Genomic DNA, 25,675 nt, shown 5'->3' on the forward strand with positions numbered 1-25,675 from the left:
ATATTAACCTTGTACTTGTTCCCCATTCCTTGGTAGATAAAAAAAGGGTTCCTATGTCTTTAACACTGATTAACTCTACTGTTAAGTTTAAGAAAGATCTGTAGCCTTTCTGGTGTTAAATAGTTATGGTGTTTGGTCTATTTGGGATTACATCTGCGATTTTGAAAAAAAAAAAAAAATTAATACTCTGACTTTCAAGTTCTGGCATTGAATCTACCAGAGAAGATTCTTCAAGCCTAGTTGCTGAACTTCAAGAAAAGCTTCAGGAAGAAAAAGCTAAGTTTTTAGAAAAACTTGAAGAGCAAGAGAAAAGAAAGAATGAAGAAATGCAAAATGTTCGAACATCTTTGATTGCTGAACAACAGGTATGTTCTCCTGCCCCCTTTTCATTATTTTAGGCTGAAGACAATAAATATAAATTAAGAACATAATTTCTCTGTGCAGCTGAGAATTTGTTATATCTTAGATGTGATTTTCCTGTACTGAGCCTGTTACTATTTATTAAATCTCGTCTTCATGATAAAAGCATTTTCTTTTTAAAGGTCATTATGTCACATGAACAGGTGCTTCAGAATGAAGTAGTCCTAGATTAGAAATTAGGAACTGTGAATTATGTTTATAGTTTCTTAACTACCTATGTGATCCTTAGATACATTTTTTAATTTTTTTAAGATGTAGATTAGTTGTTTTTCAAAATGAAAATGTTTATACTAACATGATGAGCTCTAAAATTTTATTCTAAGTTACATGCTGTTCAATAGAAAATTTTATACTTTTTATAATTCTTGTTCATGGTAGGTTGGTGGTAGATTACAATTGAATATTGTTGAACATTGCTGATAAAATTATTAATTAATGGTGAGTGGTAAAGCTTGTGAGGTAAGGAGGGGCCATACCATTAAAGAGTGAAGTATGCTTTGTTAGGAAGCTTGTACTTACTTCACTTAAGATACTTAGAGGAATGATACAACTGGATTATACTTAATCAAAATTTCCCTCTCAAATGTGAAGAAACAGTAGAGGACTGCAAGACAGAGGCATATGTAGGAGCGGTTGGTTGTTGCTGTAATTCAAGCCAGGGATAATATACCTTTTGTTTTGTTTTTTTTTTTTTATCCCGAGAAGTATTATACTTTTCTGAAACTGATTCACGTTATAGTTGACATAAACATTTTTTATAATGTGTTATTTTTCTTTTCTTAAAATAGTAATTTAAATGGTCTTTTTAGAGTTAAAAATGTCTATTGGAACAGAAGGAAAATGCAGTTCAAAACCCTTAGGAACTTTACATTTTCAGGACTGGGGAAAGAAAGAAGAGCCTGAAATAGGGAATGAGAAAAAGTAACCAGAACAAAGAAGAGAGTAGCTTCATAAAGCCAAGAAAATTAACTGTTCAGGGAGTGGGAGTAGCCAGCAGTTTTAAGGAAGAATCATTGATGACAGGAAGTCATTAATGATGTCTCAGTTTCTTTTTTTTAATCTGACTTTGTACATAAAATAGATCTTTTTCACTTTCTTGACTTTTTTCTGTATGCTCCTTTGTGAACACATAAGCAATTTCAGATTTACAAAATTAAGTTGGGGATGAATTAACTGACTGAAACCAAAAGAAAATGGGCAGCTAATTTAAATTTAGATCTTTTTATTTTAAGGCCTCTTTTAATATTTATAAAATGAGATTAGGATCAATGATTTCTAAAGTATCTTCTAATTCCAAATAGTTGGGATATTAAGTGGTACTAATTTGATTTGTATCTAGTTTATATGAGTGACTTGAGCCTAGTTGGTTCTTATCTTAACCAGTCTTTGTTTCTCATATGCTTATCATAAATTAGTTATCTTTTCTAAAAATATTTCATATTATAGTAACAGCAGTGTCTAATATACTGTTATAAATGTTTATTAGTTTTCTATACATAAATAATATATGTAAAATTGGCTTAATACAAAGATATATATATATATATATATATATATATATATAGTAAATATTCTTTTGAGGTATCTTCCTGGATGCTTTCTGGCTAGAAATGATACTTGATTCATTGTTTAATGAATTCACTAATTTTGATCTAAAAATGCCATATTCTTCTTAAATCTCCCTTTTTGCAACATAATTGGCATTATTCGTTGGTGGAAGGATCATAGACTCTTAGTTTTGGAAATAGAAATGCTTGGTAGGTGGTAAGAATCGATTTAGATAATTTCATTATTCATCTGTTGCTCTGAAGTTTCAAGATCTTAATAGAGATCTTATAAATGAAATTTTTGACAATTTAGTCATCTTTATGAAATAAACTGTGCAATTAGATCTTTGTAGGCAGTTCTGTATGTGATCTTTACAGTAAGTTTTTCTGAAAGTTGAGTAACAAGTCTAGTCATATAAAGCAGAGGTTCAGTGGCCATTGAAATAGCCAGATAACAGATCGAGATGGGATAAAGTCATTCTGAAATATTATTGTGGCAGTCAAGATTTAGCAAAAGACAGGAAGATTCCAGAGGCAGGAAGCTTACTAAAAAAAATAAAATAAGTAAAGTATATAATGGCACTTGTTTATTTGTTGATCATTTTATCTCTTTAACCCAAATGGTGCTTTTCTTCTGACAGTAAATATATGGACAATAATATCTTAATATGGAACCAGGAAAATACAATCACATTGTATTTACCACAATATAGCATTTTCATTTAAAAATAAACATCATTAGTAAATTTCACTTTATTTTCTTCACACATAAATATACCATGTAAAAATATTTGCAAATTTATTTTTTCTAGCCTTAGTTGCTATGGCTTGCAGATAATTTGTATACTTATCATTCTGTGTTCTAGACCAATTTTAACACTGTTCTAACAAGAGAGAAAATGAGAAAAGAAAACATAATTAATGATTTGAGTGATAAGTTGAAAAGTACAATGCAACAGCAAGAGCGAGATAAAGGTTAGTAACATTTTGTAATACAATATTTTTAATTCCTTTTTTAAATTAACAATCATTTGAAATGTTTTGTAATTCTTATTTCAACTTGGGGTACCCTCAGATTTGATAGAAACACTATCTGAAGATAGAGCTCGCTTGCTTGAAGAAAAGAAAAAACTTGAAGAAGAACTCAGTAAGTTGCGTGGGAGCAGTTTCGTTCCTTCACCATATGTATCTACAGCTCCGGAACTTTATGGAGCTTGTGCACCTGAACTCCCAGGTGAAACAGAGAGTTCAGCCATTGAAACACAAGATGAAGGAAGAGTGGACTCAGCAATGGAGACAAGCATGATGTCTGTACAGTAAGTGTATCTTTCTTCAACTGCTGTAAAAAATAGGTTTTTAAACCGCTAGTGCATTTCAGTAAGTTAAACGTTCTGAAGATAGGAAATATATTTAGCACTATTGGTTGTCCATAGCCCGTTATATCTAAAATTTGTGGCACTTTAATTCTTTTAGTTATAAATGTGACAAAGATTTTAATATTACTGATTGTGTATCTTATGAATCACCCTGGTATATTTTCATAGGCTGCCAGGTTAAGTGTCACTATAGTAGTATGAAGCTATTCTTATTTACAGGGAAGATTTAAACTTTGAGTTCCATAACCTAGGATAAAAAGGCATTACTATACTGATGAATATATTCTTTTTGGTGAGGGTATATTCTGTGGGGGAAGGCAGAGGGGTTTTTTGAAAAGTAAAAATGTATATAAGTTTCAGTTTAGCTCAAAAGAAGGGACTAGAAACTGGTTAACTTGAGACCTGGAAAGGTATGAAGCTTAAGAATATATGGGAAAAATTGAACAAATAAATGTAATTCAAAAAATGCAAAGCATAAACATATAAAGAGACTATGGCATTAGAAAACATAAATGACACAAATAAGTTCAAATGTATGCGAAAAAATAAAACAATTTATGTACAAAACCTTTCAGGAAAAAAACCATCCAACTGTATTCTATGTATAAGAAAAGCATCTAACTAAAAAGTATACAGAACATTTAATGTAATGCGATTGACAAAGATATCGTCGTCGTCGTCGGCAGCCGTCCGTCTTGAGAGACGATGGTGTAGCTTCTTAAGAGTCTATCTGCACCGCCGAGAATGGCTGTGCAGTCCAACTCGGGAGTGACACGGTATCTGTCTCCTCCCGTGTTGAATCGACATCTTGCGATGACGCTGGAGTGTCCTCTCCAGTGAAGCTGAAGCTACAGAGCCTGGGCAGGGTGATATGGAGGGTCTGCTGTTGCCCATGCAGCAGACCCCCCCTCTCTTCGCAGCTGAAGGGTCCAAGGGAAAGACGGAGTCAATACAGCTTGGTTTCAGGTGCGCCGCAGGAGTTGCCGGTGTTGACTACGATGTCAAACCGCCTTAGGGACTCCGGCTCCGGATTTTCTGTCGGGGTTTACTCCCTTAGCCTTTCCCCTGAAGAGGTATGCTGCAAGGCAGCGGAGGTTTTTTGGAGTCAGAGTTTTCCTTCTCTGATGTGCCCTGACTGGAAGATCGAACCAGCGACACTTAGCTCGCAGGCCGACGCTCAATCCACTGAGCCAAACCAGCCAGAGACTGACAAAGATATATAAGGCAAATAACTACACACACACACACACACACACACACACACACACACACACACTCACTCTACCTAATGCTAAAGGTTTTAAAAGGTAAATAGGAACTTTTATATAAAGACACAGTTCACCACACACTATTAATTGTTAATTTATAGGTATTTTAAATGTGACAGTCAAAAATGGACTAAAACTAAAATGAGAACTTTTTAGAGCCACAGTTAGGATAGGACACTTTTTCATCTCAGGAAACAATTAAGTAAAACATAAATAAGGCAGTTGAAAAACAATTAAGAAAATTAGCTACATATCAAATCAAAGAAAGTCTCAAAGTTCTAAATAGTAATATAATTCAGGCCACCAAACATAAGCAATAATAATAAAAGTTAGTAACAAAATTTGCATTTCTCTGATGATTAGTGATATTATTCATCTTTTCAACATCTTTTGGTCATGTTTATATCCTCTTTGGAGAAATGTCCATTCAGGTCCTCTGCCCATTTTTTATTTGGATTGCTTATTTTTTTGGTGTTAAGTCACCTCACCCTGTCATCAATAAAACAAAAAGTGTTGGCAAGGATGTGGAGAAAAAGGAACCCTTGTGCATTGGTGGTGGGATTGCAAATTGGTGCAGCCACTATGAAAAACCCTATGGAGGTTCCTCAAAAAATTAAAAGAAGAACTACCAAAGGGCCCAGCAATTTCACTTCTGGGTAGTTCTGAGAAATCCAAAACACTAATTTGAAAAGATATTTCCACCCCTTTGTTCATTGCAGCATTATTTATAATAGCCAAGATATGGAAGCAGCCTAAGTGTTCATCAGTAGACAATTAGGTAAAGAAAATCTGGTACATACTGTACATACATTGGAACATAAACTCGGCCATTAGAAAGAATAAAATCTTAACCATTTGGAACAACATGGATGGACCTAGAGGGTATTATGCTAAGTGAAATAAGGCAGAGAAAGACAAATACTGTATGATTCTACTTACATGTGGAAATCTAAAGAACAAAATAGGTAAACAAAACAGAAACAGACTCATAGATATGAAGAACAAACTCATGGTTGCCAGATGGGATGGGATTTGTCAGGTGAAAATGGTGAGGGATTAAGAAGTACAAATTGGCCCTGGCTGGACTGGCTCAGTGGATTGAGTGCCGGCCTGCTACCCAAAGGGTCGCTGGTTCCATTCCCAGTCAGGGCAAAAGCCTGGGTTGTGGGCCAATTCCCCAGTTGGTGGCACACGAGAGGCAACCACGCATTGACGTTTCTCTTCCTCTCTCCCTCCCTTCCCCTCTCTCAAAAAAATAAATAAAACCTTTTAAAAAAGAAAGAAATACAAATTGGTAATTGCAAAATAGTCATGGGGATGTAAAAGTAAAGCATAGGGAATATAGACAATAACATTGTAATAATTATGTGTGATACGATGTTACTACATTTATTGTAGGTAGGGTCACATAAGTTATTTAAATGTCTAACCCCCAAGTTGTACATCTGAAACTAATAGAAGATAATATTGAATGTCAACAGTAATTGAAAATAAACAAAAGAAGTTAGTAACAGAATAGGTGTTTATACATCAGGAAGTTTGTATGCCTATCTATTCATATCCATATATAGGCATTGATAGGAAAATGGAAATTGAGTACTCAAGACTAAACAAAATATCAAAAGTGACAGCTTATAGCCTTTGCTGCTGTGGCTCAGTGGATTGAACACCAGCCTGTGAACTGAAAAGTTGCTGGTTCGATTCCGCGTAAGGGCACATGCCTGGATTGTGGGCCAGGTCTCCAGTTGGGGGCATGTGAGAGGCAACCGATTGATGTTATTCTCTCCCCTCCCCTCTCTCTAAAAATAAATAAAATAAATAAAAATATCTTTAACAAAAATGACGGATATAATCAAGGTGGTACACTAGGAGAACTAGATAACCTTAAATACATTTATTTAAAAAATGAAATTAAAAGTAAATGAGCTATGATAAACATATGATTAAGCAAAGAAGCTACAAGTAAGTTTGTGGAACAATAGAATTATAACCCACAAGTATGATTTTAAAAATTAATAGAGAATAAGATAATGGGTTTATCTCACTTGTGAATTAGATGTGGAAAGTCCTGAAGACAATTTTAGCATATTTAATAATAATGGAATATGAAGATGATATATTCAACATGACTCAGTGGAGTATTTTAGGAAAACAATAATAGTTAAACTTCAGAATTCTCTCAGTGTAACTGTATTCACTGATCACAGGAGAAAGTTTATATGGTAATTTCAATAAACAGAAATGGCAATTGATAAATATCAGTGCCCATTAATTTAAAATATTTTTTTAAAAACCTTGGCAAACTAGGAATAGAGGGGAACTTTTTAGACTACATGTGAAAGTGAGACACTTACAGCAAACTTATTTAGTGTTTAAACATCAAGAAGCATTTCTTATAATTTGGGAAGAATGCAAGAATGCTATCACCATTACTGTTCAGCAAGACAATAAATAAACAATGAAAACCGGCAAGTAAAGTCTGACCTGTCACCATTTTAGATATTACTCTTTGCAACCCACAAAGACCTAGCAAATTATTAGAACGAATAAGACTATGTCAGAGTGTAGGTCATTGATTTATCAAAAACAGTTTGTATATTTCCTAGCAAAAGCTGATTTGAATATATGTAAATGGTCACAATAAATATGTAGGAAAATGATTTGTCACTAATAAATATTAACAAAAATGTACAAGACTTTTATGGAGAAAAATGATAGGATTTTATGAAAGATTAAAAGGGCTGAAAAGTTACAGATAGATGGAAATACAATATTATAAAGATACTATTTTCTCTTCTGTTTTATTCTGTTATTTAATCTTTACCCAATTAAAATTTCAACAGGATAAATTAGGTAAAATCTACTGTTGAATGCTAAAATTCATATAAAAAAATAAACATGCAAAAATAATTTATATTTTCAGAAGTGTTATAGTAAATAGGATTTTATCCTGCTAGTTGTTAATTTATCCTCCTAGTTTTAAGCTATATAGATAATAATGAATTCAACATATTGTTGGTAAAGTCACAGATAGATTACTGGAATTGGTTGTCTTGAAATAAACACATGGGTATGTGGAAATTTGTCATTTTCAGTCATTTTGGAGAAAGAAATGGGACATAGGAGTAATTTGTTACCCATTGGTAGAGGGTAACCCATACTTGACATTATATACCAAAAATATTATGTATTAAAGAGTCAAAATTACTTCAACCTATAGAATTTCTTAAAGTCGAAGACTGTTCTGAATGTGTGGTAATGAAAGTATAAGGAAAAGACTAATAAATGTTATTACATGAAACTTTAAAACTTGAGCTCAATAAAAGATACCATAGAGAACTTCCAGCCAAGATGGAGGCATAAGCAGACATGCTGAGTCTCCCTCAAAACTAAGTAAGGAATTTACAACGACTTCAAAACTAAAAAAAACCCCAGATGATGGAGAGACAGAGATGCGGGCCTGCGGGGGCGGAGCTTGGCAGTGGCAGCTGGACTGGCGACAGTGGCAGTGTTATAGGGATGGTGGCTGCAGCCAAAGTCAAAGTCATACGTTTTAAGCCTGGGAAGCAATTCCAGCCCCAAACCAGATGATCCCAGACCCAAACCAGAGCATGCAGTGCACGGTTCCAGCGCCGGGGCAAACAGAGCCACATTGCTTCTGACTGTGAAAGCCAGTGGGGTTTGGGGCAGAGGAAGAAACTGCTGATCTCTCAACAGAGGCAGCTGGTTTAGTATGGGAGCGTGTAGAAGTACGTGGAAAAGCAGCGGCAACCAGCAACGCTCCCTCTCAGACCCCTCCCCCACATACAGCACCACAACGTGGTGAAATGGGTTACCAGCACTAACGAATACCTAAGGCTCTGCCCCCTAATAACAGGTGCTACAACCCTACCTAAATCACAGAAGCAAACACAGAAAGCTGTGAAGATGAGGAGACAGAGAAGTATGGCTTAAAAGGGGGGATAGATAAAGGTTCCAGTGGAGAACTAAGCGACAAGGAAATAGCAAACCTAATAGATGTGCAGTTTTAATCACTGGTGATACAGATGCTCACATATTTGTCAGAAGAGATTAAGTAGGACCGGGAAGAAATGAAGGCTGTACTAAGTGAAATGAAGGAAAATCCACATGAAACTAGTGGTGAAGAAAAGGAAACCAGGGTTCAAATCAACAAATTGGAACAAGGAAGAAATGAAGAGTCAACCAGTACAGAAGGTGGAAAAGAGAATTGAAAAAAATGAGAGGTTTAAAGCCCTCTGGGATAATTTTAAACGTGTCAACATTCAAATCATAGTGGTGCCCAAAGGAGAAGAGGAAGAGCAAGAAATTGAAAGTTTTGTGGAAAAATAATGAAGGAGAACTTCCCTAATTTGGCAAAGGAAATAGACATAAAGGTCCAGGAAGGACCGAGAGTCTCAAACAAACGAGACCCAGGGAGGACCACACCAAGGCGCATCAGAATTAAAATGCTAAAGATTAAGGATAAAGAGAGAATCTTAGAAGTAGCAAGAGAGAAGAGTTACCTATCAGCTGATTTCTCAAAAGAAGCTTTGCAGGTGAGAAGGGACTGACAAGAAATATTCAAAATGATGAACAGCAAGGACCTACAACCAAGAATACTCTATCCAGCAAAGCTATCATTTAGAATGGAAGGGCATATAAAGCGCTTCCTAGACAAGGTAAAGCTAAAGGAGTACATCATCACCAAGCCATTATAATACAAAATGTTAAAGGGACTTATTTAAGAAAAAGAAGATCAAAACTATGAACATTAAAATGACAACAAAATCAGAACTATCAACAACAGAATCTAAAGAAATAAAAGCAAAAACAAACTAAGCAGAAAACCAGAGTGGAAACAGAATCATAGGTATGGGGAGCAGGTGAAGGGGTGTTAGCTGAGAGGGGGAGGGGAGGAGAAGGAGTGAAATGGTACAGGAATTAAGAAGCATAAGTAGGAGAGTACAGAATAGATGGGAATGTTCAAATTAGTATAGGAAGGGATAAAGTGAAGGAACTTATATGCATGAACCATGGACATGAACTAAGAGGGGTGGGACTGATGGAAGGAGGTGGGGAGCTGGGCAGAGGGGAGCAAAGGGAAAAGATATTTGGACTACTCGGCAGCCGTCCGTCTCGAGAGACGATGGTGTAGCTTCTTAAGAGTCTATCTGCACCGCCGAGAATGGCTGTGCAGTCCAACTCGGGAGTGACACGGTATCTGTCTCCTCCCGTGTTGAATCGACATCTTGTGATGACGCTGGAGTGTCCTCTCCAGTGAAGCTGAAGCTACAGAGCCTGGGCAGGGTGATATGGAGGGTCTGCTGTTGCCCATGCAGCAGACCACCCCTCTCTTCGCAGCTGAAGGGTCCAAGGGAAAGACGGAGTCAATACAGCTTGGTTTCAGGTGCGCCGCAGGAGTTGCCGGTGTTGACTACAACGTCAAACCGCCTTAGGGACTCCAGCTCCGGATTTTCTGTCGGGGTTTACTCCCTTAGCCTTTCCTCAGAAGAGGTATGCCGCAAGGCAGCAGAGGTTTTTTGGAGTCAGAGTTTTCCTTCTCTGATGTGCCCTGACTGGAAGATCGAACCAGCGACACTTAGCTCGCAGGCCGACGCTCAATCCACTGAGCCAAACCAGCCAGGGCTAATTTGGACTACTATAACAGCATAATCAATAAAACATACAGAAAAGAAAAAAGATAACATAGAGCTCAAAAGATTGGTGGTTAATGTTTTTAACAAAAGGCAAAGTTACCAAACATTTAAATAATGCCAACTTTTCAGTCTTCCAAAAAAATCGAAGAGGAGAGAATGCTTCCCAATTTATTTTTTGAGGCTAGTATGCTGATAACAAAATCTAACAGATATATCTCAGGAAAAAAAGTCTCTTTCTCCCTCTCTGTCTCTCTAGAACATATGGAAAATTTTTAATTTGATAGGTATGTTTAGTTCCTTGGTTGTGATGGTATTGAGTGTATACATATGTCCATACTTATCAAGATGTATATATTGAATGTATACAGTATTTTGCATATCAGTTATACTTCAGTAGAACTAAACAGAAAACAATGCTAGGGCTAGTAATGCAGACTTGGTCCTTTCCTGATTCCTTGTTGCACGTGCTGGATTTCTACTTATTTCAGCCTAATTTAGAAATCCCACTTAATTTTCTGTTTGTGTTTCTAAAGTTGTAGAACAGAACTGTTCATTTTAGAAAAATTAAAAACTGGTTAGCATGGTCATCTTTAAATTCATTCTCTAAATAAGCAACATAAAAATTACCATTAAACTTTAGAAATTAAAATCTTAAGCCCCATCTAGCCTTACTGAATAAGGAATTCCACATCAATAAATTTATTTAAACTATGGAAAGAAAAATATCTCTTAGGACTATAGATCCAGGTATTCTCAACAACAATAACAACAACAACAAAAAAAACGAATAAACTGAATCTATCAGTATACAGAAGGAATCTTATTGTGTTTATCTCAGGAATGCAAGTTTGGTTTAACATATGAAAATCAATTTATATAATATATTAGTATCAATAGTTGAAGAGAAAGCATTTGATAAAATACAAGTTTTTCATTATAAAAACATTCAACAAACTAGGAATTGAAGAGAACTTTCTGAACTTAATAAAAAGGCATCTATGAAAACCCACAGCTAATATCATACTCAATGGTTAAAGACTGATAGGCAGTCTTCAATTTGGAAGATTTAATCTTAAGGTGACAGTACTCCCCAAATTGGTCTGCAGATTCACTACAATTCCTGTGGAGATGTCCCCCCCCACCTTTTGCATCAATAAACAAGCTGATCCTAAAATTCATATGGAAATGCAGGAACCACAATAGCCAAAACAATCTTGAAAGTGAAGAAAGAAGTGGAAACAACATGCTTTTATTTCAAAAATTAATACAGTGCTAGGACAGTGATGATAGCCATGTATGTATATCGATCCAGTAATATGCCCTTTTATATTTAATGTCAGTTGACCCTTCCTTGCATCCTTACATTATTATCAATGGTGCTGAGAAAATACAGTGGTGGAAATAATATAGCCTTTTCAATGAATGGGGACAGTTGAACATGCAAAAGAATTAACTGGAACTTGTCTTCACCATACAACACAAATTAACTTAAATGTAAAAGCTGAAATTATAAAAATTTTATAGAAGTAAATCTTTATGACTTTTCAGTAGTCCAAGACACAATTCCTGCCTTTAGACAAGTTGTTTAAAATGTAATTGCAGAAGAACTTAAAAGCCTACATTACAGCCAATACCACAGACATACAGAGAATTATAAGAAATGACTATGAACAGTTAAATGCCAAGAAATTGGACAACCTAGAAAAAATGCAAGACTGAATGGAAAATCTGAACAGACTAATTACTAGTGAGGAGATTGGATCAGTAGTCAAAAACCTCCCAGCAAAGAAAAGTCCAGGACCAAATGACTATAGGTGAATTTTTATTAAACATTTTTTAAAGAACTAATACCAAACTTCTGAAATGCTTCCAAAATCTAAAAGAGGAAGGGACACTACCAAACTCATTTTATGAGACAGAAATAAGTGGAATAAAAAAGTTGATGTTTCTCTCAATTAATTTAAAAATGGTGAAAAAAATACATATGGGATTATTATATAAAGAAGGAAATCATTCCTTTTGCAACAATGTGGGTTAAACTGGAGGGGACCATTTTGCCAAACAAGCCAGAAAGAGACAAATATTGGATAGTATCCCCGGTAGTATGTAGAATTAAAAAAAAAAAAAAAAAAAGTCAAGCTCATAGAAACACTAGAAAAGTCATTGCCAGGAAGTGAAGGATAGGGGAGATGTTCCTACAACGGTGCAAATTTTCAGTTATAGAATGAATAAGATCTGAGTATCTAATGTTTAATACAATGATTATAGAAGATAATACTGTATTATACAGTTGAAAATTGATAACAGAGTTGAATTTCAGTGTCATCTTCCCTCTCTCTCAAAAGGTGATAGATTAGTTAAATAACCTGAAGGAGAGACTCCTTTCACAGTGTATACATGTACCAAATCATCATGTTGTACGCTTTAAATATCTTAGAGTTTTGTCAGTTTTCCATCACTAAAAATAAATCAAAAGCCTGCACACTTCTTTTTTAATTAGTTATTTAATATTTTAGTGTGGTGGGGAAATTCATACATGTCATATTGACTAGCACTTTGTAGTCACTTAGTGATACTTTTGAAGCCTAATGAGATTTGTTTTATTTTTTGTATACTGAAATTATGAGTTCTGTAAGCTTACTTAGGGGTATGTAGCATTTGGTTTTGTTTTTAATTTGAATGGTGAAGCCTCCTCCAAGAACTGGCCCTGGCTGGTTTAGCTCAGTGGATTGAGCGTCGGCCTGCGAGCTAAGTGTCGCTGGTTCGATCTTCCAGTCAGGGTACATCAGAGAAGGAAAACTCTGACTCCAAAAAACCTCCGCTGCCTTGCGGCATACCTCTTCAGGGGAAAGGCTAAGGGAGTAAACCCCGACAGAAAATATGGAGCCGGAGTCCCTAAGGCGGTTTGACGTTGTAGTCAACACCGGCAACTCCTGCGGCGCACCTGAACCCAAGCTTTATTGACTCCGTCTTTCCCTTGGACCCTTCAGCTGCGAAGAGAGGGGGTGTCTGCTGCATGGGCAACAGCAGACCCTCCATATCACCCTGCCCAGGCTCTGTAGCTTCAGCGTCATCGCATGATGTCGATTCAACACGGGAGGAGACAGATACCATGTCACTCCCGAGTCGGACTGCACAGCCATTCTCGGCGGTGCAGATAGACTCTTAAGAAGCTACACCATCATCTCTCGAGACGGACGGCTGCCGACGACTCATCCACACATAGGATGAAGAGGGTTTTTAATCCCTAAAAGATATAAAAAAAATACTTGAAATGTAAAAGACATCATCCTAGAAAGAGGCATAGACAAATGTTTTGTTTATACGTAATTTTGAAAGATTTATGAGTCTAAGTTCAGTACCTCTGGTACCAAGAATGTATGAGTCTAAGTTCAGTACCTCTGGTACCAAGAATGTACACCACTGGAATGTATCCTAACTTAAACAGGAAGCTTTTTAAAATTTAGTACAGACCCTCAGATTTTAAAGTACTTTGTAGTAATAGCTAAATTCTTAAAATCCTTTTGAAGAATTTATAAGACTTAAACTAAAATAATTTATTTTCTCTTAGAGAAAATATCCATATGCTATCTGAAGAAAAACAGAGGATAATGCTGTTAGAACGAGTAAGTAAATTGTTTTCTTTAATTGCAATATTTACTATGTTCACTCTGAGGATGCAGTTAAATAAATTTTATGCTGAAAATATACCCTATTTGTGTTTATAAATCCTTTTTCATTGGTTTTTTTTGGGGGGGTTTCGTCTTTTGAGAAGTGGCTAAACAATTGTCAGTATTAAGCCTCTTATTTGTCACATCTTTCCTATAAATGAAGTGTATATTAGAGAAAACGTTAGTGGTCTTTTTTAAATAAATATATGCAATAATAGTTTTATTCATTAACTCAGAATTCATTAAAACATTGTAACTACAAGTTTACGTATTTCAAAAACAACAAATACTTGAATTGGGCAGAAATAGGATATGTGAATGATGAAGAAAAGTTACATTTTTTATAGAGATTAATTGAAATGAACATGAAAAAATTGTCAGTAAGTGCTTCCCTCCCAATTGTACTATCAAATAATATCATTCTGTTTTAACTTTTAACATATCTTTGTTTATAGACCACTTCTCATTCCTTGAGATTTTAAGGTTTTTCAGCAATTTTTTTTTCTTTTTTTTTTTGCTCTTTACAAACTTATGTTCTAAGAATCTAGTAAAAATTGTACGACTTTGTGTTCTAGCATGCATTTTTGTTTGTTATTAAAGGTTTGTATGATCACTTACATTAGAATCAACTGGGGTATATGCAGGTCCCTCCTTTAAGGCCAGACGTAGTGGGATAGATCTCAGATATTTACTGCATACTTAGAAGTTCCACAAGTGATATGATTCAAATGCATGTTGAACTTTGAGAATCATTGGCTTGGGTAAATATACTAGAATTATTCTTATTATTTAAGCCGGTTAATAATTAAAATAGTGGGAAAGGATCTACAAAAAAATATATCCCACTGACCTCTCGAACTACAACCAAGCATCCATCTGAAGAAAATTTTGATAATCTTTGTATTTAGATTTTAGTAGATATAGGAATAAACCACAGGTCTCTTTTTTTTTTTTCTTCTCTCCCTCCTTTAGACATTACAATTAAAAGAAGAAGAAAATAAGCGGTTAAATCAAAGACTGGTAAGTGTTTTCTTGCCCAGTTGTTCTTAACATTTAAAAAAAATTTATTGTATTTCATCATGAAGATCTACTGTCAAATGGATGTGTGGTTTGATCTAATTCATTCCTAGTATTTTTCATTAAGCCATATTGGTCATTACCAGTGATTTTTAGAGTTAACATCTGTGACCGTGTACCTGACCCATATAATTTTAAAAGCAATGAACAAATTAAGACAATTGTTTTTATCATTTTTTAAAGATTTTATTTATTTTTAGAGAAAGGGGAAGGGAGAAAGGCGGGGAGAGAACCACTAATGTGCAAGAGAGACATAGATCAATTGCCTTTTGCATGCCCCCAACCAGGGACCTGGCCTGGAACCCAGGCATGTGCCCTGACTGGGAATTGAGCTGCCAACCTTTTGATGCCCGTCCCACTGATACACGCTGGTCAGAGGTTCAGGGCTTTTTTTATTATAATCTCTTAGGACTTTAGAATTATTTTTTATAATTATGTGTTTGTAACTAACATCAATTAGGATTCTTAAGTCAGTAATAAGTTAGAGCTACTCTTTATAGTCCTTTTGCAAATTATTAGCATGTTCACTCAAGTGTGTGTAATTAATACATTATATTCGTTCATGAGTCTGTTATTTTAGACTAAAGATGTTTGAGCCTAACACTATGGTCTGCTAGATTACCTTGACTTTATTCTAACCCATGTATTTAACCAAGTACTTGAACAATAATTTTTACAGTCAATATTATATGCTTTAATGAAGCAGTTACTTCATTTTTCAAATTCTAATAATTACAGTTTATGTGGAGATAGGAACTGTTCAAGGACTGTCTTGTAGGGAAACACCTGCTTTCTTCCGTATGCCTTTCTTAACTTGAACAGCAAAAATTACATATTAATTCTATAGTGATTAGATTGTCAGCTATTAATTTATTTCCATAATAGTCTTCAGGATATTTGATATTTTTATAAGTAGAGTAAACTGTTTTTCAAAAGTGTTGCCTGTTCTAGACATCACTCAACATTGTGTTTTATGCAGTATTCTCAGTAGAATATAAGCTTTTTTGGCAAGGGTTTTAGTCTGTTTTATTCATTGCTGTATTCCTAGCACCTAGAATAGTAACTGGTATGGTCCCCAGTAGATATTTGGGAAATGTTTATGAATGAAAGGATTTTGCCTTTCAGATCCCATCCAAGAGTGTCTCAATAGGAATTGTACTTTCATATCACTTTACAACTGTATTCACAATGTTTCCTCCTATCTAAGCCCTCATTTTAATAAATTTATGAAAAACTTAATCTTTTCAAAAAATTTAAATAAAGTTGAATATGTCTGAAAATAGATGCTCAAACTTTTCTTCACTGGCAGCATATAGACCATTTGGATGATTTTTATAATCAGTTGCAATACACTTTTAGGTCTTTCTGGTCATTATTTGTTGTAGTTCTTTTCTTCATCTTTTGCTTTTAAACACCAATTGAGACCCTGCATTGTTCCAGATAGAGTTCAAAGGGAAATAGAAGAAATTCTGAGCGTCAAAATTAGACTTAATAATCAAAGAGAAATACATTCATCTTCCATTGATTTGTACAACTAGGCCTTGGGCCCACTCTATTCAGGAAGTATATGTGTCAGTCTTTGTCCCTGTTAAATTTTTAAGGTTAAATGTATAATTATAAATAAAATATAATTTGATATTGTTTTTAATCCAGCCAAATTTGATTCAGAAATAACATAAAGTAAAAATATAGGTAAATTTGTTCACTGAAAGTAATTGTTGAAGGAAAGGAATTATATTAATCAACCATATAAATTCGGACTCTTAAAAGCTCGGATAGAATTTTTGCACTAAGAACCTAATAAGCATTGTGCTTTAACTATAAACTTTTATGAACTGTTTTTTTTTTTCAGATGTCGCAGAGCATGTCTTCAGTATCCTCAAGGCATTCTGAAAAGATAGCTATTAGAGAGTAAGTATTTTATATTTTGTGCAAAACGTTTTACTCAATAATAATGAATTGTTGATGAAAATATATTTCAATGCCTATAATCCTTCAGATCCAGGTTCATTGAGCTGTTTTATATTCATTGGTAGTGAAAAAGTTTTATTTAAAAGCAGGGTTTTTCTAAATTATTATTTCTGGTAACATTAGCATTGCATTAGAAATCTTTCCTGTTACAGCTTTAATTATCATTTATGCATAAATATTTCTGAAAATTATTTTTTATTCTAGTTCACTTTTCAGTTGGTGCCACCTCTTTCAAATCCCATTTATCTCCTTAGTCTTTCTAAATTTGAGATTGGAGAGTCTTGGCTTTTTAAGTTAAAATGTTTTATCATTTTTATTTTTCAGACTTTGTTTCATTGCTGTGCTAAAAATTTATAATACACTTAAATTTATCAAATAATAATATTTCTGGACCAAATTACCCCATATTAATATATTGTTTTTTGTTGTGATCTATTTAAAAGGACGGTCTTTGGAATAACAAAAGCATTGTTAGCAGCTCATGAATACTGATCAGTTTTCTATACCTATGAGGACTGATAAAATATCAGTAAACAGGCTTAGTTGTTTGGCGTGTCATCCTCTGCACTAAACGGTTGCAGGTTCCATCCCCAGTCAGAGCATGTTTTGGGAAGCACCTGATTGATGTGTGTGTGTGTGTGTGTGTGTGTGTATCTCTCTCTCTCTCTCCCCACCCCCCCTTCTTCTTTCCCCTAAAAAAAAAAAAAAAAAAAAAAAATGAGTAAACATCCTCAGGTGAGGATTAAAAAATATATATATCAGTAAACTAAATATTTTTAAAAGACCCTTTGTTTTGTCTACAGTAGGTCTGTTGATCAAAATTTTGGCTGTCAAATATCAGTGGTTACTGACATTGAAGTAATTATTAGAATTTTATCTTTTCTCAGTGATTTGAAATGATGATATCTGATTTGACCTACCAGCTTTATGTCAAGTCAAATCAATTTATAGTCTTTCAAAGATTAGAGAGAGATCAACTTTTAAAAAAAAGAAACAAGGCCCTGGCTGGTGTGGCTCAGTGGATTGAGCTCCGGCCTGCAAACTGGAAGGTCGCTGGTTCAAGTCCCAGTTACGGCACGTGCCTGGGTTGCGGGCCAGGTCCCGGTTGGGGGTGTGAGAGCGGCAACCACACATTGACGTTTCTCTCCCTCTCTCTCTCCCTCTCATTACCTCTCTCTAAAAATAAATAAAATCTTAAAAAAGAAGGAAGGAAAGAAAGAAGGAAGTCCTTATCTACCTTTTTAAAGTTATCTTCTAGTGGTTAGCCAAAGCAATACCTTTACATTTTGTTAGGCAACAGGTATTTGCAGGGTAAACAATTAATGAATAAAAGACTTAATAATTTAAAAGCTTCGGTGATTTTGATGATTTATTAGGTGTAGGGCCTACTCAATGAAAATGTTTTTACAACTAGGGACTCCAAGAATAACTTTCAAGGAGTGTTGTAGATACTTTTCAGGAGTCTGAAGAAACAGACACCACTTAAAGCATGTTGTCACTGGTACCATTTCTTTTCTTGTTCCCTTCTTTCAAGCCTTCACCCTAAGTTAATAATTCCATTGTTTAAACCTAATTAACAACATAAACCTGGTTCAATTAGCTTTTCTTTCAAATTAAAGAGCACTATACTTGGAGACTGGAGAAATAGTATATAGTAATATCTTTGCCACAGCAACTATAAATGTTACCTCCCTCTGAATTTGTGTTTCTTGTTGTAAAATAAAAGGTTGTGATGAATATCTTCTTCACATAACTAGGGGAGTTTTTTCTCTCCCCTCCTTTTTTGTGTTCTTTAAACAGTAGATAGTATTACAAATTTTATTTTAAAAATACTTTAGGTCTCTTACAGTCCCTGACATCATTCTGTGAACATCTATATATGACCATTAGGTGCTAGAGTTAAAAAAATTATATATCATGTAAATGTGAAAATTAATATTGCATTGATGATATTGCAATATATATAGTTGAAATTGCAGAATATATACTTAAAGTTTTCAGGATAGGGTGATAATAACTTTTTAGGGCAATAAAATAACATTATTTTATTCAGTTTTCAGGTGGGAGATTTGGTACTCATCATCCTAGATGAACGCCATGACAATTATGTGTTATTTACTGTTAGTCCAACCTTATATTTTCTGCATTCAGAGTCTTTGCCTGCCCTGGATCTCAGACCAGGTGAGGGTGGTAAGTGTCACGTCCATAACTAAAATAATAAATCTGGGCTGAAGAGAATAAATTTAATATTTTTCTCCCTGTCTAAATATTATCAGAATTGAATAACTAAGAGGGAACTCTGTTTAACCTGTTTGTTTTTAAAATCTGCAATATCCAGATTTTCTGGATTCTATTGACAATTCGAAATCGATGTAATTAATACGACTAGGCCAAATATCTCATCCTAGCAACAGCAGAATTGAATTGTGACAATTCTATAAATGCAACCTATTTAAGCTTACATGCTTATTTGTTTATAACATTATCTTTTTATGGGCAAATTATAAAATGTCTTTCCTGTCTTATCATTTCATGTTTCTATTTTTTATTAAATTTGTCAATACGTAAACATTTAAAAAAGACTGTAATAGCTTTGTTAAAATACACTAAGTTATAATGTCTATTATCTATTATTTATTAAAAATATATAGCAAGTTTAAATAATTTGCAGTTTTGCTGAAAAATTTATTATGAGATGCATCTATGGACCAGTGGGTGTGATGTACTGAACTATTCTCAACCATTAGGTATAAATCTTCCAAAATGATTTCTGGACTACTTAATAGTTCAACCTAAAATCAGGCTGAAAAATAAATAGCTCTCTGTTGCCACAAGCCGTTCTACCCTCCATCTTTACCTAGTACCTCTTTTTCTTCCTCAAAATAAGAGAAAGAAGATGACGGGGCAGGGGGTTATTTTTCCAATGACCTGCTATCACTATACTGACCAATGAAGAAGCAGTTTTCTTTGCCAGCTCAGTCCATTTGGGGAGGGAAAAGAATATACATATGTCCTACTTTTCTCCCTCTCACATTGATTTCTTTTGGATGACGTCTTTATTCGACTTGTAGAAACCATTCTGTGTTTCTGTATGGCATCCTACTGCTTGACTTCATTTTTCTTCATGTTCATTCCTATTTTCTCATTTGTTTATATTTTAATTTTTTCTTTTCCCTAGAGTGAAAGAATATAAAATTTTAAGATGAAATTTGTGTTAGGACAAAGGTTTCGCATTCTGTAGTAGTTCTGCCTATGGTTGTAACGGATTGTTTCTGAATATATACTTATTAGTGGACCATGATTTTTTTTATTTAAAAACCTATGGGATAAAAAGTGTTAACTATTTAGAAAGGTTTTTTAGTGTTGGGCTCCTGGAACAGTGGTTAAATAATCATTCAATGAACAATAGCCTCAGGTAGGCTGGGTCTCTACTCATCTTCATCCCCAGCTGGTCCCAGGGGTAGACCATATAAATAGGTTAAAGTGGGCACTTAGAGATGCAAACAGTACTAGAACAATAGTGATAGGGGAAGGGATTCTCCCTTTATTTCTTATTACTATTCAATTTTTTTCATTACTTTGATGAATTCCAAAAGAACAGAATTGATACCCTGGGATATTTCACCTAAATAGAAAAATAAGAATATATGTTTATTTAGATTGCTGTTCCTATTTGGAATGATAACCTGGTCAAATACTAATTCCTTAGGTAGGCCAATGTCTCATGATTGTTCTGTTGTAGCTGTTGATGGTGGTTATTTTTTTCTGCGATTTTTTTTTTTGTGGGTTTTTGTTTAAACTTTTTACTTGAAAATGATTTTTAAATTTACCCAGAAATTATAAGTATAGTCCAAAAACCTCATATACCTTAACCCATGTGCACATTTTGTTATCAATATATATGTGTTGTGTGTACATATTCATTTCCAGAATCATATGAGGCTGTTATATTATGGTCCTTTATCTTTAAGTAATTTTCAATGTGCGTATCCTAAGGATAGGGAGTTCATTGTTTAAATTTCAGAAACATTCACTGTACACTCTTAAAGATTGACAGTGCACATTATTTTAAAGGCTCTCACGAGTTTGCAGAAAAGGATTTATTCAACAATCTTAATTTACCATGGAACTCCATACCCTCCCTAACCACCACCACCATCTCCTTCTTTTTTTTTTTTTTTTAAGAATACAGAGCAGGGGGTACCAATTGGGGTAATGCTACCCTACCCCTGTATTATTGCCCTGGGGATGGGTGGATTACTAGTGTTTTTATGCCTGATACAGTAGGACTTACTAGTCCTTGTTCATAAAACATAAGCATTTCCTTTTAGAATGGTCTAGGGGCTTCTATCTATCATGTGATAGTCTCTATGTATGTATATTTTGTTTATATGTATGGATTAAAAATCAATTTTGGCTTCTCTTGGAAATCTCAAAAGCTTTAGCCTAAACAGATAATTTATTGGCCAAAGTACTTTTATAGTCAACTTCTTATGACAGTTTCGGATGAATTTAAAGAGAATGAGTATTTATATCTTACTAGTTTGTCACACTTGGACTCTATAAGGACTAGTTTTTTCATCTCATCTCCCACATTTTCCATCTCCCCTTCACTCAAGTACTACCCTTCTGAACTTGCTTTGCATCTTACCAACTGATTAGTTATTTACTGTGCACCGACTGTGTTCACACAGCTCTGCCAGACTCTGGGAAGTACAGATGTGAGAAAGGTGCAGTTCCTGCCCTTGAATACTGGTGTTAAAATCACTGCTCCTCAAAAAGCAGTGCCTTTCTTTGAACCTAGAAAATAAATTTTCTCTACATAATTGCTTTCATAATGGGAAAGGCCATCTTTGTTAGCACTTTTCAGTAGATGGCACTGTTGAGCTAATTTAGAATTCCTGCATTTATTTGTTTATGATTTTTACTTAGATTATTTATATTTCTTTAACTTTGTTAGTTCTCTGATTTGACTTACTGCCAATATTTAATGAGTAAATAAAGCCAAAATCACTGGTTGAAAAAAAGAATGAATTCAGTCTTGTTTTTTAATTTGTGATACATTTTTCATGATTTAAGCAATTTTAAAGAAGTCTTACAGTCTCAGTCTGTTTTGATTCTGGCAGTTATATATTTATGATAATTACAACTATACTTTTAAAAAGAAACTAATGATTTGATTCAATAGCTTCAGGTGCATCTAGAAGACCTTGGGTTCTTGGAAAAGTAATGGAAAAGGAATACTGTCAAGCCAAAAAGGTAAAAACTGTGACATACGTTATAAACCTAGGAATTATGTAGAAAATTCTTACACTACTTTATAAAGTGTTTATGTTTTTTATCTTTATATAGTAGAAGTAAATTACCAATAATTCATCAATCTGTATAGGAAAACTACTATAAGTTTCTGTTCTATGACTTTTGGTATTAGTGTTTGCCGAAAAGGAGCATACTAACTGTTGATTAAAAGTGAAAGATAGCATTGATGTTTTCTTGTTTTCATATGCTGCCTGTGTTGAAATGAAATATTTGATGGCTGAAAATTCACCTGTCTGTAATATCATCAATGCCAATGTAATACAGTCAGTGAAATCTAGTGAGCATTTTTCCTAACTCACTGTAATTTTGGGCCCCTCTGCTCCAAAACTCTAATTAAACTTAAACTGTGTAGTATTGAGGTTTTGATACTTTAAAATAATGACTTATGGCTCACCTTGTACTATATTCTTTGTACTGTGTTCTTCCATCAGTATAAGTGGCTCAGTATGTCTTTACCTGCTCAGAGGTAGATCTTTTATAATTTCACAAAGAAACCATCCCTCCACGCCCCCTGCCAAATACTCTAGTATTGAGTAGTATGATATGGTTGTACCTGTGTAATTTGATTTCTTTCCTTTTTAGGCACAAAACAGATTCAAGGTTCCTTTGGGGACAAAGTTTTACAGAGTGAAAGCTGTGTCGTGGAATAAGAAAGTATAACTTATGGAAGAAATTAATACATCCTGTGACATTTTTCTGATGTGTCCTACAGTGTTCATTCATCACTCCAAAAACAGCAGGCCATCTTTTATACAAAAGTCAACATGACAATATGCTTTATTGGTGTACATCATTTACTTTTTAAATGGCGAAACTTTAGGAACAATAAATTCATCAAGACCCTTGGCTGAATCAAAATGGTTTTGTTTTGTTTTTACCCACATGACTCTAGAAATGCGGACCAAACGAATTCATTTTCTCAAAGGGCGTACCCTGTGCATTGTGGCTTATGATTAGCCATATTAATTGCCTGTTACATATACATTAGCTTGAACTTAGATATTAAATGTTAGTTGTTATTACCAGCATTTGTCCTTTTGTGAAATCAATATCAAAAAACTTGCACTCTTTAACACATTCTTTATAAACTGTATAAGTGCTTCAAAACTAAAGAGGAGTGTTATTGCATGCAGATAATCATAATTTTGAATTTGCCTCTGTAGATTACTAAAGCAAATTGTTTCATTTATTTTTTTAAATGCCCTTTGATGTTTTCAAAACAAAAAGAAACTCGTTTGATTGATTGATTTTTAAGATCAGCCATAATTAGCAGTCTTTAAAAGCACTTTCAACAGATTGGTCACCTGGTTCTAAAGGGAAGCGTGTGCTATTGACAGTTTCAAATGCAGCACTGAAACCTTCCCAACATCTATATTATTCTTTTTAGAATAATTATATTGATGGAATTATTATTCATGATTCAGTTTCAGAAAAAAAATACTCATTGTACATTAACCATTTAGAGGTCATTTAAATAAAATATTGTAAAAGACATGTAAAATTTTAAAACAATAAAGATTTGAACCTGTAAATGCGTGTGCCTTTTAAGAAGGATACATTTTTAATATATTTGAGTGATTGCTGGGATATGGGAAAAACTTGTTCTGTATTATATCAAAAAAGACATGTTTATTACAAAAATGTTCTTTAATTATATGCTATGTAACAGGGTAAAACAGTGTTATGTAGAATAGAATTGTGTAAACTAGATCTTTAGGCATATCGCTGTGGAGCAAAAGTATTCAAATTAGTTGTTGGATGAGGTTTGTTGCTAGAGAACAATAAAATGATTTTTTTCCAGAAAATATTTAATTTCTTCATAAAAATAAGTTGACTATTTTTTTAAATATGTATGTCTAATAGTACAGAAAATGGAATAAACACCATAGTGTGTAGAGAACTGAATTTGACAGCATATTAATGAATAAATGAACAAATGACTTAACATGTTTCTATTTAATCCTTCCATGACATCTTAATGCAAAGAATACCAAAGCAATGAATTACTTTATATACACAGTGAATTTTTTAAGCAGATTTGATTGGGTCTAAATGAATGAGCCAAGTGGGCCATATTTACTTAATTGGTGCCCTTCAAATTTAATATGTGGTCATTGTGCTGTTGATTTGTAGTGGGCCGACCATGATATCAAATTCGTCTCATTAATGTTGCTCTTTAATTTTGTTGCTTACAATTTTTCTTATATCCATCTTGTCGATGTTCACATATACATATATAAAACAAAAAGGAAACGCAATCTTCTTTCTTAAAAAGAAGAATGAAACCTGGCCTCGGCTGAGTAGCTCAGTAAGTATGAACATTGTCTCGATACGCCAAGGTTGCAGGTTCGATTCCCCCATCAGGGCACATACAGACATCAATCAACAAATGCATAAATAAGTGGAAAAATGTGGAACGACAAATCAGTATTTCTCTTTCCCTATCTCTCTCTGTCTCCCTCTGTCTCTCTCTCTCTCAAATCAATAAATAAAATGAAATTTAAAAACAGAAAAATGGAACCTAAAAATGAAAACCACCAATTGTATTCTTACCTTTGGGTGGTTAAGGAAAGTGTGCTGTGAACTTTAGCATCAGAATGCTTGCATTCCAGGGCTTGATATAATTTAACTTTGGGCAAGTTGCATAAACTATTAGCTGTTGTGAAGATTTCTTTAAAAACCTGTGAATTCACTATTCAAGTTCTAATAGAAATATAGTTTTATTATAAGAATGAATATTTAAGTCGTTTCACTTCAAGTAAACTTTATATGTAACTTGTGTGAATAGTTTTATTTATTTTAGCAAGGGTGACTGATATACTAAGAACAGAATGAGCAAAAATTATTTAAATTTTTTCTTTATTTGAAAAATTACCATGGTGTACAACAAAAAAGAAATTAGTATCTCCCTAAGCCCCTGATATTTCCCAGTTTTGCCACCAAGAAGTAGTATTTTGTATCCATTTTTTTCTTATGTTCCAAATTATATGACTATACTGCTATTTCTTGATAAATCAATGTACATTATTGATGTTCTTATATGAAGATTTATTTCATAAGAACTTTCTGTGCTTTCAGTTGCTTTGTAATTGGCTCATTAGCATTTACATTATCTTGTCTACTGAGCCAAGTTTTGAATACATTTCCTTGTTACAGTTCAGCCTTTATTTGAAGCTTTTCTGGGGTGTGTGTGTGTGTGTGTGTGTATCGCTATGTGTGTATGTTATGTAATTACTGTAGCTTTAATCTTTTCAAATGCTTCTTCACATTTTATTTACTGAAGTCACATTTTTTCAGAGACTTCATCTTGGAAACATTAGCTGTCCTGCTTCAAACTGATCTGGTTGCTCTCTAAGTCTAATATATTGT

At 34.1% G+C, this 25,675-nt stretch overlaps 1 protein-coding gene across 3 annotated transcripts in view; it reads left to right on the forward strand.

Annotated features, from left to right (window-relative positions):
• The window catches only part of RB1CC1 (RB1 inducible coiled-coil 1), an 82,565-nt gene extending 58,316 nt beyond the window's left edge, over positions 1–24,249 (forward strand). For 2 of the 3 annotated variants that reach the window (XM_090283704.1, XM_090283706.1), the window contains 9 exons: positions 200–365; positions 2,834–2,942; positions 3,043–3,283; positions 13,840–13,894; positions 14,912–14,959; positions 16,869–16,927; positions 19,041–19,177; positions 22,176–22,246; positions 22,889–24,249. In XM_090283704.1, coding sequence (XP_090139830.1) covers positions 200–365; positions 2,834–2,942; positions 3,043–3,283; positions 13,840–13,894; positions 14,912–14,959; positions 16,869–16,927; positions 19,041–19,177; positions 22,176–22,246; positions 22,889–22,966 — 964 coding nt within the window. In that variant the 3' untranslated portion in view covers positions 22,967–24,249. The remainder of the gene's footprint in view (positions 1–199; positions 366–2,833; positions 2,943–3,042; positions 3,284–13,839; positions 13,895–14,911; positions 14,960–16,868; positions 16,928–19,040; positions 19,178–22,175; positions 22,247–22,888) is intronic. The other variant, XM_090283705.1, reaches the window with a different exon arrangement.
• The last annotated feature ends 1,426 nt before the right edge of the window (positions 24,250–25,675 follow it).

Source organism: Furipterus horrens, unplaced genomic scaffold (genome assembly GCF_987537825.1).
Source record: "Furipterus horrens unplaced genomic scaffold, mFurHor1.1.pri manual_scaffold_7, whole genome shotgun sequence".
Classification (NCBI taxonomy): domain Eukaryota; kingdom Metazoa; phylum Chordata; class Mammalia; order Chiroptera; family Furipteridae; genus Furipterus; species Furipterus horrens.